Genomic DNA, 12,015 nt, shown 5'->3' on the forward strand with positions numbered 1-12,015 from the left:
ACAGTTTGATGTGCCGAGTTGGCTGACTCTCCCTGAGGATGGTGAGATGAGGTTGAGGGCATCGACCTCCTTCCTTCTCCCTCACTTCCCTCTATGCCAACCTCTCCCCTGACCCAACCTCATGCCCAGCCCCTGCCACCTACATAGACATTCCTCCCTTCCTCCATACTCCCCTTTCTCTCATCCTTCTCAAATTCTACACACACACGTGCACCCGTGCGCATCACACCTCCCCCTCCTCCTTTTCTTTAATGGTATTTGTTAAGCACTTACAAGAAGCAGCATGGCGCAGTGGATAGAGCCCGGGTCTGGGAGTCAGAAGGTCATGGGTTCTAATCCCGGCTCTGCCATGCGTCTGCTATGTGACCTTGGGCAAGTCACTTTACTTCTCTGGGCCTTAGTTACCTCATCTGTAAAATGGGGATTGAGATTAGGAGCCCCACATGGGACAGGGACTGTGTCCAATCTGATTTGCTTGTATCCACCCCAGCACTTATTACAGTGCCTGGCACATAGTAAGTGCTTAACAATACTATTATTATCATTATTATCATTATTATGTACCAGGTACTGCCCTAAACACTGGGGTAGATACAAGCTAATCAGGTTGGACACAGTCCTGTTATGGGCAGGGAACGTGTCTGCTAATTCTATGGTAGTCTCCCAAGCTCTTAGCACAGTGCTCTGCACATAGTAAGTACTCAGTAAATACCACTGATTGATTGATTGATGTCCCCCATGGGGCTCACAGTCTTAATCCCCATTTGACAGATGAGGGAACTAAGGCCCAGAGAAGTGAAGTGACTTGCCCAAGGTCACAAAGCAGACAAGTGGCGGAGCCAGGATTAGAACCCAAGTCCTTCCGACTCCCAGGCCCAGGCTCAGGCTCTATCCACTGTAAACTGATTGTAGGCAGGGAATGGGCCTGCTCATTGTTATAGTGTACTCACCCGAGTGCTTAGTACAGTGCTCTGCACACAGTAAGAGCTCAATAAATACGACTGAATGAACCCTGCTTCTTCTTCTGTGTCTTGTCTGCACAGATATCTACACGTTGGACCCCCCAGGAAACCTAAGAAAATGGCATCCCCATTTGGATATTAGCTAGACAAAATCCAACAGACATTGGCAGACAACAGACGTTTCCATTTGCCCCCCACTTTTCTCTTCTGACTGGGCCTTTGGTAACATTTGCACCACACCAAAGCAGGTGTCACAGTGCCTTTAAGTACATTTTGTCGAAAAAAAGAGCAATTCCCATCTGTCCTTTTCCGTCCTTTGGACGATCTCAGAGGACTTCGCCAACTTCATATCTTCATTATGTTAATGGTATTTGTTAAGTTCTTACTGTGTGTCAAACAAAAACTGGGGTAGGAATGAGTTCAAGTTGGACACAGTGCTCATCCTACAAGGGGCTCACAGTCTAAGGAGGAGGGAGAACAGGGATTGAATCCCCACTGCACTAATGAGGAAGTGGAGACCCAGAGAAGTGAATAATAATAACTGTGGTTTTTGTTAAGTGTGTACTACGTGGAGGGCACTGTACTAAGCGCTGGGGTGGGTACAAGGAAATCAGGGTGGACACAGTCCTTGTTCCATGTGGGGCTCACAGTCTCAATTCCCATTTTACAGATGAGGTAGCTGAGGCCCAGAGAAGTTAAGTGACTTGTCCAAGGTCACAGAGCAGGCAACTAGCAGAACCAGGATTAGAACCCAGGTTCTCTGACTCCCAAGACCAGATCTTTCCACTAGGCCATGCTGCTCCCTGCCCTCAAGCAATTCACAATCTAGCTGGAGAGACAGATTGCTTACTGGTCTTCACATGGGAACAGAGACCCAATTTCAAGAAGGTCCCATGATATTAAACTTAGAGGCAAATGATCCAGCAATGGGCACATATGCCCATCTCAAGCCTGTCCCACTTTGGGGCATTTAAAAAAACATTTAAAAAGCAATATATGAAAGAGCCATTCAGCTGCTTATTTTCCTGGCTGAACAGAAAATTTTAAAAAGTTCTCTGTGTACCATTTAGAGCTCTGCAGAGGGAAGGTTTTTTACATAAATAGAAAAAATAAAATCAAAATAAGTAGATATTATGTGAGGAAAAAAAGAATTGCCTCTAAGATTTGTAGAGGATAACAGGGGCCAGAAAAGTGGGCTTCCTTTCTCAGGGAACGTGACTACCAACTCTGTTATATTGTCCTCTCTTAAGTGCTTAGTACAGTGCTCTGCACACAGTAAGCACTCAATAAATACCACTGATTGATCTATCGACGTAGGTTGGCTAGATGAGTGACCAGGTAACAGTTCCTGAAGCCGCGCGCTTATCATCGTTTGCAGTCATTTTTTTGATGTTCAATTTGGTTAATTATCCTCTGTCAGCCGGGTCTCCTTCCTCCTAGAAGTCTGTTATTTTAAGAAAGGGAGTGCTGATCCTTTAGTTCTTAGAAAAAGACGCGCCTGTGACTTTATTGGTTTATGATTCATTTCATTCCTTGGGTTTTTCCTCATTTGAATCTCTGCTCTTACTCTTCTCCCCGTTGTTCATTTGGCAGTTTGCACCGGCTTGTCTCCTCTACTAGAGTGCAAGCTCCTCGAGGGCTGGAACTGCATCCAATACAGCGCTCTGCATAAAGTACGTGCTCAATCCATTCTGTTGACTGAGCACAGCACATACACAAGTCCCGACCCTCACTGTGGCCAGGGAACGTGTCCACCAACTCTATTATAGCACAGTCTCCCAAAAGCTCTATACAGTGTTCTGCACAGTCAGCGCTCAATAAATACCATCCAATTAATCGATCAATCGTATGTACTGAGCACTGACTGTGTGCACAGCACTGTACTAAGTGCTTGGGAAAGGACAACACAACAATAAACAGACACATTCCGTTCCCAAAACGAGCTTACAGTCCAGAGGGGGAGACAGGCATTAATACAAATAAATAAAATTACAGATATGGACATAAGTGCTGTGGGGCTGGGAGCAGGGGGGATGAATGAAGGGAGCAAGTCACGGCAATGCTGAAAGGAGAGGGAGGAGAGGAAAGGAGGGCTTAGTCAGAGAAGACCTCTTGGAGGAGATGTGCCTTCAATAAGGCTTTGAAGGGGGAGAGAGCGATGGCCTGTCGGATCTATTGATCCTGTCTGAAGATCTTCATACTGGTAGGAGGAGAGGAGAGTGGGGAAGCAGTGAAACATAGCCTGAAAGAAAAAGTTGTCTGTACAACAAACCCTTGGCCAGTGGCCACAAGAATTGACTGGCCCAGAAAAGAAATCTGGGCACTCTTCCTGGACTAGGTGGCTGAGGGATGCACCAGAATAGGAGCCACTTGCCAAGCCACACAAGGTATAAAGTAACTCTCCCCCCTCCCTCCCTAAAAGTAAAACTAGCCTTCTTTGACCTGGATAGAATCAGAGACCTAATTCAGCATATGTCAGAGAGCAAGCCCTAGACTTGCAGCTATTCATTCAACATTCAGCTCATAACTTTCAGGTCAAACACTGCAGGCTAATGTTTACTTACAATGGAGGGAATATGCTTCAGATAGAGGTTTGTAGAGTACGGAAATGGTCACCAGCCTCAACCTCTAGAGGGGCACCTCTTTGCATTATCTCAACATTCCATTACTTGCTTGAAATAATCTATAGCCCAGGGTCTGCCATTACTTCATAGCCTTGAATTCCCAAGAGGAACTATCGGTTTCAGGGAAAAATCACACACATTTTCCTGGAGAGTCAATGAAGGGAATTTGGGGGGGGGGGGGGAGGGGGCGGGGCAGGGGTCAGGGGTCTTTTCAACTGTTTCACAAAGGGTATTAAAATCTATATAAAGCAGAGATTAGCAGGATGAAATGAAAGACTCCAAAGGTTCCCACTGAGCTTGAGTTTTGTTAAGACTATCAATCAATCAATCAATCATATTTATTGAGCGCTTACTGTGTGCAGAGCACTGTACTAAGCGCTTGGGAAGCCCAGGTTGGTAACATCTAGAGACGGTCCCTACCCAACAGCGGGCTCACAGTCTAGAAGGGGGAGACAGAGAACAAAACAAAACATATTAACAAAATAAAATAAATAGAATAGATATGTACAAGTAAAATAAATAGAGTAATAAATCCGTACAAACATATATACAGGTGCTGTGGGGAAGGGAAGGAGGTAAGGCAGGGGGGTGGAGAAGGGGAGGAGGAGGGGGTGGAGAGGGGGAGGAGCACTGTTAGAAGCACTGTTCTAAGCGCTGGGAGGATATAAGGTGATCAAGTTCATTCATTCATTCAATCATATTTATTGAGCACTCACTGTGTGCAGAGCACTGTACTAAGCGCTTGTTCCACAAGGCCAGATGTCTTCAACACAAACTCATAAGTCACATTAAATAATTGATCATGGAAATTAGGCTGTGCCTTATTTATTAGCAAGTCTAGAGTGGTTTGGGTAGCGGCACTAGAAATTTACTTTGTGGTTCCTGAATGTATGTAACCCACCATCCAAATCTCTAGACTCTCCACTTAGAAAAACTGAAAAGTAAATATCTGATTTAGCAATAAAAACCAAATACTCTTCCTATCAAGTTTTGCATTCTGAAGAACAATTAATTATAATTGCAAAGTGTTGAGTTAAATAGTCTTAAATCAATATATTACTGGCATGACATTAGAACTGTGAAATACGCCGACAATGACCTGCATATAGGAAGTGCTACGAACTCTTGAATTCAGGATTCACTTATGAATTCTGCTTCGATGTAGCACTGCTACTATGAAATGGCCAGGGTACAAGCAGATTCATCACTGGTGGGGTATAAGCATCCAACAGTGGTGGGTAATTTTCTGTAAGATTTGAACATGGGCCAGCATTCAATTTAGAATAAGGAAAGTTTGAAAAGAACGAGAGGCACCGACTTACAAGAAAACCTAGATTCTGTTTCATTCCCCAAAGGGTGGTATGGTATTAATGTTCAGCATTAATTAGGAAATAGTATGAAAGTTGATACTGCCAAGTGGGAAGGATATTTGCATAAAAGGTTCATAGAATGAGGCAAAGAACTGTTATACTTAATTTTTTAAAATGTACATTAGACAAGCAATGATTGTATCTTTTCTTAACTATGCCTTTACAGGGCTTACTTCAGAGGGTTTTATTACCTATTTCTAAGACACATTTATTGCATATTTAATGTTTAGATTTCCATTTGGAAATGCTAAAGGTGTTGGGTTTTTTTAAATGATGGTTATTCATTTGACATGTTCCAATCACCTGAATTTGTTTTTAATGCAATCATGACCCGTTGATGCCAAGAAAACAATTTTGAACAAGCTCTGCTTTTGTTTTTTGGGAAGAAGGAGAAGCACAATCAAGGGCTCTCACTCCCTTCCCCCCCAAACCTGGGGGCCAATGAAATGTCACTCCTTCAGAGGTTTATATATTAGTCCCGTTATCCGGCAGGATCGAAAACAGAGCAAGACTCCCATGAGTGCAAAAATACCCAAGAAAAATCAGGCACCAGGCATTATTTCCAGTGCTTTGAGAACAACTTTTGAAAGCTAGATGGGCTCTTTGAAATGCAACCCCTCCTCACTCTCCAGACAAGTGCTCTTCATTTGGTGGTTGAAGGAACTGAGGCCAGAAGAGGTGGACTGATTGGGACAAGGTCATGCCAAACACCAGACAGGGCCAAGGATAAAACTGTCAGGACTCCAGACTCCCAAGCCCCTCACTCACATGCATGTCCCCCCTTCCCCGCACCCCCCCCCCCCCCACCACACACACATTCACAACTCTCTTCTAAGGCTTTCATCCCTGCCCTTTCCTTGGCGTTTCCCTGAGTTTTCAACATTCCAAGGGAAGAAAATAATGGGGCAAATAATAACTTGGGAAATCAAGAAGCTCCTTCAGAGATGCAGCAAAATGCTGAAACGGGCAGTCACTTGGGGAGCTTCTCTCTCCCCATAAAAATCGACTGTCTCAAAGAATCTCTATCAGGCAACACTGAAGACAGCCAGAGATTGGCCCTTTGATTTGTTTGTGCCTGTTTGTTTTGTAATTAAGCCCTGAAAAATTGACTAGAATGAAGAATTCCTGTACTTCTCTCCTCTCCTATGCCAATGTATTCACCCCCAAACATGGTGGGGGGTTGGGGGAGGGGGGGATGAATGCCAATGAATGGCACAAAGGAACAGAAGAGACAAAATAATCTAAAGTGGCACTGCATTACATAATTTTTCCTCTTGAAATCTAAAAAGGAAGCCAAATTTTGACTCAGTCTTTGCCTAATTAGTCTAGATATTTCAAAAACCAGACTAGAAGAAAGAAGGCACCGTCCTTGCATCTTCCATCTCCTTCCTCTGAACCTGTGACTGTTGTTAATCTGGACCTGCCAAACAGGTTCAGAACCGATGGTGTTGGCATCGGTTTTCCCATCTGACAGCCCCAAACCGAAAAAACTCATCTGAGCAGAGTTTGGCTTGAATTCACTTTCCTCCTGAGACTTAGCAGGGTGCCACAGTGGTATGATAATAAGCGGCAGGGCAAGGGAAATGAAAATTGGAAGGACACTGTATTCACGTCCAGGGTCAGAACTCTCTGTCAATTAGTCTCAGAGAAGCAGAGCAGGTGAAATACTATATGCAAACACACTGCCAGCTAGAAGACCACTTCTCCAACCCCTCTCTTGGGACACGCTATCTCCCTTTAAAAGAGAAAGACAAGAGTAAACATCCCATGGTCATTTTCTTACGGGACTGAATAAACCTAGGTTTCAGAGATTAATCCAACAAGCAAGAACTCCCCACAAATGCATTAAAACAAAGGTGAGGACAGAACAGAGAGATCAATAGAGTTGCGATATGGCAGCATAAAACAAGAAGTTGGAACCTGCAATTTCCTGCTCTTTCCGAATCCCAAAAGCTGGAATTTTCTACTGGTACAATGATCTTGTACTTCCCCCACCCCCACCTCGGTACTACCCTGCTTTATCACCCAACCTATTCCCAGGAAATTGTACAATGGGCAATTAAGATTTATAATCTAAATGGTTTTGAAATTATATCTCTGGGAAGTCAAGCCTAAATTAAATCAGACCAGGCTTTTAAGCTTCCAACTATCACATTTTCCTTTTGAGCGAGTGCATTTCAACGCGCAGAACTTCTCATCTTACAGATCATTTTCAAAATCATCTCTAGACTCAATCTCCTAGGCATTTTCTGATATATGGAAATGAAAAGAAAAATTGGTTACCTCCCAAATCCCAAGAAGGATATGGTGGGGGGGGGGGGGATTTTAACCTCCTTTGTCAGGTTTCAGAGAATCAATCATAAAGGGGGAAGATTTCTCTAAAGAATCACCATTAACTTCTCTAAAGAATTTCTCTAAAGAATGACCCTAACTCTCCTTACCCAACACACACACACACACACACACACACACACACACACACACACACACACACACACACACACACACACACACCAGCCACAAACACAGTATCTTAGAGAAGGCATCCTAAAGATTTCCTTACCCAAGTCATTTACATATACCATGAATATCAAATACACACACTGCATATGAAATGCATAACACATGGAAGGAACCCTCAGAGTGGAAAATGCAGCTGTGATTATATCCCCTATGGTTGAAATAAAAATCATATCGCTCTGTCTCTGAATATCTGTTACTGACTAGAGGGGTCGACGGGTGATTGACAAGTGGGTCTCCTTCCCTAGCCATATTCTGCTGCTTCAGATGTTTCTCCAACTGTTGGCTTTAGCTATGTTTCAGTCACCGTGGGTTACCTGACCTCCCGGAGGGGTTGGGGGGAGACAGGCAAGGGCCGATGAGAGTGGGAAGGGGAAAGAGGAGAATGGGATGAAAGGAAGGAGGGGCTGGAGGGAAAGGGGAGAGGAGACGAGAGAAAGGAGAGAAAAGGATAAGGAAGGGGCGAAGGAAAAAAGGGACAGGGGACGGGAGAAGAGAGAGAAGTGGGAAACAGTGCAAGGGAGGGAGAAAAGGACTGGAGAGAAGGGGAAAGAGAGGACACGGTAATGGAGTGAAAAGGAGGGAAGGGACAGAGACAGGAAAGAGGGATGGGGATGGGGAGAAGGAAGAAAGGCAAAGAGGGGAAGGGGGAGAGAGGTAAAGACGAGAAGGGGAAAGGGGAGACGGGAGTGAAGAGGGGAACGGAGTGCAGGGGGGAAAGGGACTGGAGAGAAGGGAGAGGGAGGACACAGAAAAGGAGGAAAGGGATGGGGATGGGAAAAGGGGAGAGAGAAAGGGAAAACGGAAGAAAGGTAAAGAGAGAAAGGTAAAGAGAGGGTATGGAGAGAGGGGAGAGACAAGTTACAAGGGAGCAAAGGACTGGAGGGTACAGGGAGAGAGAGGTTAAAGAAAAAGAGTGAACCGGAGGAAAGGGATGGGGAACAGGGAAAGGAGACAGGAACAAGGCAGAGGGGGAAAGGAGAGAAGGGGCAGAAGGGAAGGGGAAATAGGATTAAGGAGAAAGGGGGAAAGAATATAAGGGAGGAAGGGACTGAAGGGAAGGAGAAGAGAGGGTAGAAAATAACGAAAAGGGGGAAAAAGGGGGCGAGGAAAGGAGATGGGACTGAGGTAAGGGGGAAGGCAAAGAGGGGAAAGGACAGGGCAGAAGAGATTAAAGAAGGGCAAGGAGTTTAAGGAAGGAAGGAAAGAACTGGTAGGAAGGGGGGAAGGAGGGGAGAAGAGAAGGGCATGAAAAGTGGGGAAGGGCTGGGGCCGGGGGGGACGGGGGCAAGGCAAAGAGGAGAAGGGGAAAGGAAGGAAAGGCTGGGAGAGGCTGGGAGAGGGGCCGAGCGGCCGCGCGGGAAAGGGGAAGGAGCGGCGCGGGGACTCACATTTCGGTGATGTTCTCCAGGTCGGCGGTGCTGGGCTCCAGCCTCGGGAAGGCCACCAAGCCCGGGGAGGCGTCGCCGCAGGCGATCCGGGTGGCGCTGCAGATGCAGGGCGCGGGGCAGGCCCGGACGCCCCTCCACAAGCCCAGGACGAGCAGCCCGCAAAAGCCCCAGAGCCGCGCCATGCCGGGCTCGGGGCCATGGCACCACCTCCTCCTCCTCCTCCACGGCAGCATCCCGGGCCACGGCAGAAGAGAGCCGGGACCCGCAAGCCCTCCCAGCCCAGCCCAGCCCCTCGGCGCCGCCTGCTCGGCTCGGATCGGCCCCGGTTGCCCTGTCCGGCGCGATGGGGCGCCCCGAGGGTGCGGGCGAGGGCACCGGCGAGAGCACTACTCAGAGCGGCGGGAGGGGACGGGACATCGCGTGCCTGGTCACTGGGGGGGGCGCCGCCGCCGCATGACGGGACCAAGCTAGCCCACTGTCGGGTAGGGACCGTCTCTATATGTTGCCAACTTGTACTTCCCAAGCGCTTAGGACAGTGCTCTGCACACAGTAAGCGCTCAATAAATACGATTGAATGAATGAATGAGCGTCAGCGGGGTCGGGGGTCCTCCAGGCAGGGGGAGGCGGCGGCCGAAGGAGCTGGACCCACGGGATGCGCCGGCGAGGACGATGCGGTCGCTGCACCTGGGGGCTGCGGGGAGGGAAAAGAGATCCGGATAAGAGACGGTTGAGCCACCCCCGTCGCCCCTCCGACCGACCCGTCCCTGGGGCGGCGGAACCCGAACACGGACTCGCGGGCGCGGTGCCGGCCACCCCTCCCCCTGCCCGGGGATGGCGGGAGGGAAGCTGGGAGACGGGAGGCGGAGGCGGGGGCTCCCTCCGGGTAGTCCCGGCTGGGCAAAGCCGAGTTCCAGACCGCGGGAGGAGGCGACCTCGGGGGACGCCGGGGTGGAGCGCTGGGTTCGCGCCGATGGCGCTGCCCCATCCCGGGCGAGGAGCCCTGCGCAGCCCCGGGAGCAGGTGGCTCCGTCCGCTCCACCTGGGTCTCGGGACCGGGCAGGGCAGAGCAGGGCGGGTAGGGGCGGGGCAGGGGCAGCGCGGCCCGGCGGAGCCTGGAAGCACCGGCCCCGCTCCTCACCCGCAGGCGGCTTCCGCGGCCCCGGCCCCGTTCACCCCGGCCGGAGGCTCCCGCGGCCGAACGAGGGCGCCTCCTGCTCCAGCCCAGTGCCAGCCAACGCCGCTCCGGCTTCGGCTCCGGTTCTTGCTCCTGCTGGCAAAGTGACGTGACGGCTGACGCAGAGCAGGGGCAGAAACTCCAGAAAATTAGTCTGAAATAAATAATTTAAAAAAATCACACACAGAGACACACACACACAAACATACAACACAACACCCTCAAGACAAAAGCAAACCAAGGGGGAGGGGAGCCTGGGGGTGGGGGAGAGGAGGATCTGCCCGGGGCCAGATACCAATAGGCGCTGAGCAGCAATCGTATGCGAGCCCTCACACACGCGCGCACACAGTTGTGTATAGGTGTGTGTGTGTATGCCGGGGTCTGGGTGCGTCTATGTGCATGCACGGAGAGAGAGATACCGTGACAGACTCTCCTGCAGCTACCGAGTCCCCTCATCGCCACCCCTTTTCAGCGGCAGCGACTATTCCCTTTTATAATAGTAACCCCCTCCCAATCCCCCCAAACACGCACACGCAGATACACGCGCACACACACATACACCCTTGTCGCTTAAAACAGAGACGGAGAGTGCGCTCCTCTAAAAACATGCAAACGTGATCTGCATCGGAAACGGAGCATCACCGCCCCGTGTCGGGACCGCCGGCGGGCTTGGCTAGTCTGCGGCCCCTCGGTCAATCTCTCTAAGCTGACTTGGGGCTTTGGCAAAAGAGACCTCTCCCAGCCCCGCAGAGGACTTTTTTCTCTCCCAACTCGTTTCGGAGGAGAGGGAAGGGAGGCAGAGGACGGAGGGGAGAGAGGCCAGACGGGTGACGGCCCATTCTGGGAGGGAAACGCAGCTCTCTGGCTTCCTGCAGCCTCTGCAGCAACTTGGAACGCTTCGATGCCCGGGCCGCGAGAGACTCTTGTTTTAGAGGATGGAGAACTGGCACGGGCAGGATTTAGCCTGGAAACAACTCTGAGGTCCAGGGCCAGTAGTTAAGGGGCTTTGCACGAGCGTCGCCCGGTGCTCTCGCACACCGAAATCTCCGCGCTTGGTCTCCCCAGAGGAGGAAACGAGAGCGCGGGGAGGGACGGAATTCTGCCGAGAAAAACGGGTTCCTTTGGACTCTTGTAATAAAAACGGAATGATTTGAAGAGCGCAGGTGCTGATGTATGGCACGACCATTACTTGTCTGAGAATTTGCCCTTGCATGTGTGGTTCTTCTTGGAGGGGATGGGGGGGTGCGGGGAAGGGGTGTCTTTTTTTTTAATCTTTTCCGCAGTCATTTAAAAGGAGCAGGAAAATCCACCGCAGTGCCTGCGACTCCGGAGAGCGCTAGTGCCCCCGCGTGGGAACCGTCCTCTCCGCACTTGCCAGGTCCTGAGCAGCCGCCGCCGCCACCACCGCGTCCGCTCCAGATGTGTGACCTGCGGTGCGGACCCGGAAGGATGGGCGACTGGCTCCTCTCTCCCGGGCCTCGGCCTCGCCTTGCCCTCCCTCTCTCCCCAGGACTTTCCTCGCCGCCGCCGCCGCCCACCCCCCACCCCGCGCCATACTTCCCCACAATGGCCAGGGGCAGTTTGCTTGGGGGGACAGCGGGGGGAAGGGGCGATCGATGGGCGAGCGCCCCTCGGCCCCAGACCAGTTTGGCTACGGCCGTCATGGGCCGTTGATCTGCCAAGTGGGGGAGAGGCCTCAGAGAGCCCGGAGGAAATCCACGAACTCTCCCTTGCTCCCTGGGAACCGAGAGGGGAAAGATCCCATAAGACTTTCCGAAATACTCTCCTCCGGGCGTTCCCCTGGGCCCGAAAAAGGCCCGTCCTCCTCTCCTTCCCACCCCCAACTCCCACCCCTGCATTCGCCCGATTCAGCCTAGCAGGGCCACGACTCTACAGGGAGTTTGGGCTGTTCTAGGGAGTCGCGATCACTGAGCCCCCGACTCTGACCAGGCATTTGCCCGTACCCCCCCCCCC

General features: G+C 50.4%; 1 protein-coding gene across 6 annotated transcripts in view; it reads right to left on the reverse strand.

Moving 5' to 3' along the window:
- Positions 1 to 10,953, reverse strand: part of NTRK2 (neurotrophic receptor tyrosine kinase 2) — a 380,216-nt gene extending 369,263 nt beyond the window's left edge. For 4 of the 6 annotated variants that reach the window (XM_038769419.1, XM_038769417.1, XM_038769418.1 and 1 more), the window contains exons 1-3: positions 10,461 to 10,518; positions 10,006 to 10,195; positions 8,868 to 9,558 (exon numbers count right to left, since the gene is read on the reverse strand). In XM_038769419.1, coding sequence (XP_038625347.1) covers positions 8,868 to 9,100 — 233 coding nt within the window. In that variant the 5' untranslated portion in view covers positions 9,101 to 9,558; positions 10,006 to 10,195; positions 10,461 to 10,518. Of the gene's footprint in view, positions 1 to 8,867; positions 9,559 to 10,005; positions 10,196 to 10,336; positions 10,364 to 10,460; positions 10,519 to 10,600 lie in introns of those variants that run through there. The other 2 variants (XM_038769415.1, XM_038769416.1) reach the window with 2 other exon arrangements.
- Between the last annotated feature and the right edge of the window lie 1,062 nt (positions 10,954 to 12,015).

Source organism: Tachyglossus aculeatus, chromosome X4 (genome assembly GCF_015852505.1).
Source record: "Tachyglossus aculeatus isolate mTacAcu1 chromosome X4, mTacAcu1.pri, whole genome shotgun sequence".
Classification (NCBI taxonomy): domain Eukaryota; kingdom Metazoa; phylum Chordata; class Mammalia; order Monotremata; family Tachyglossidae; genus Tachyglossus; species Tachyglossus aculeatus.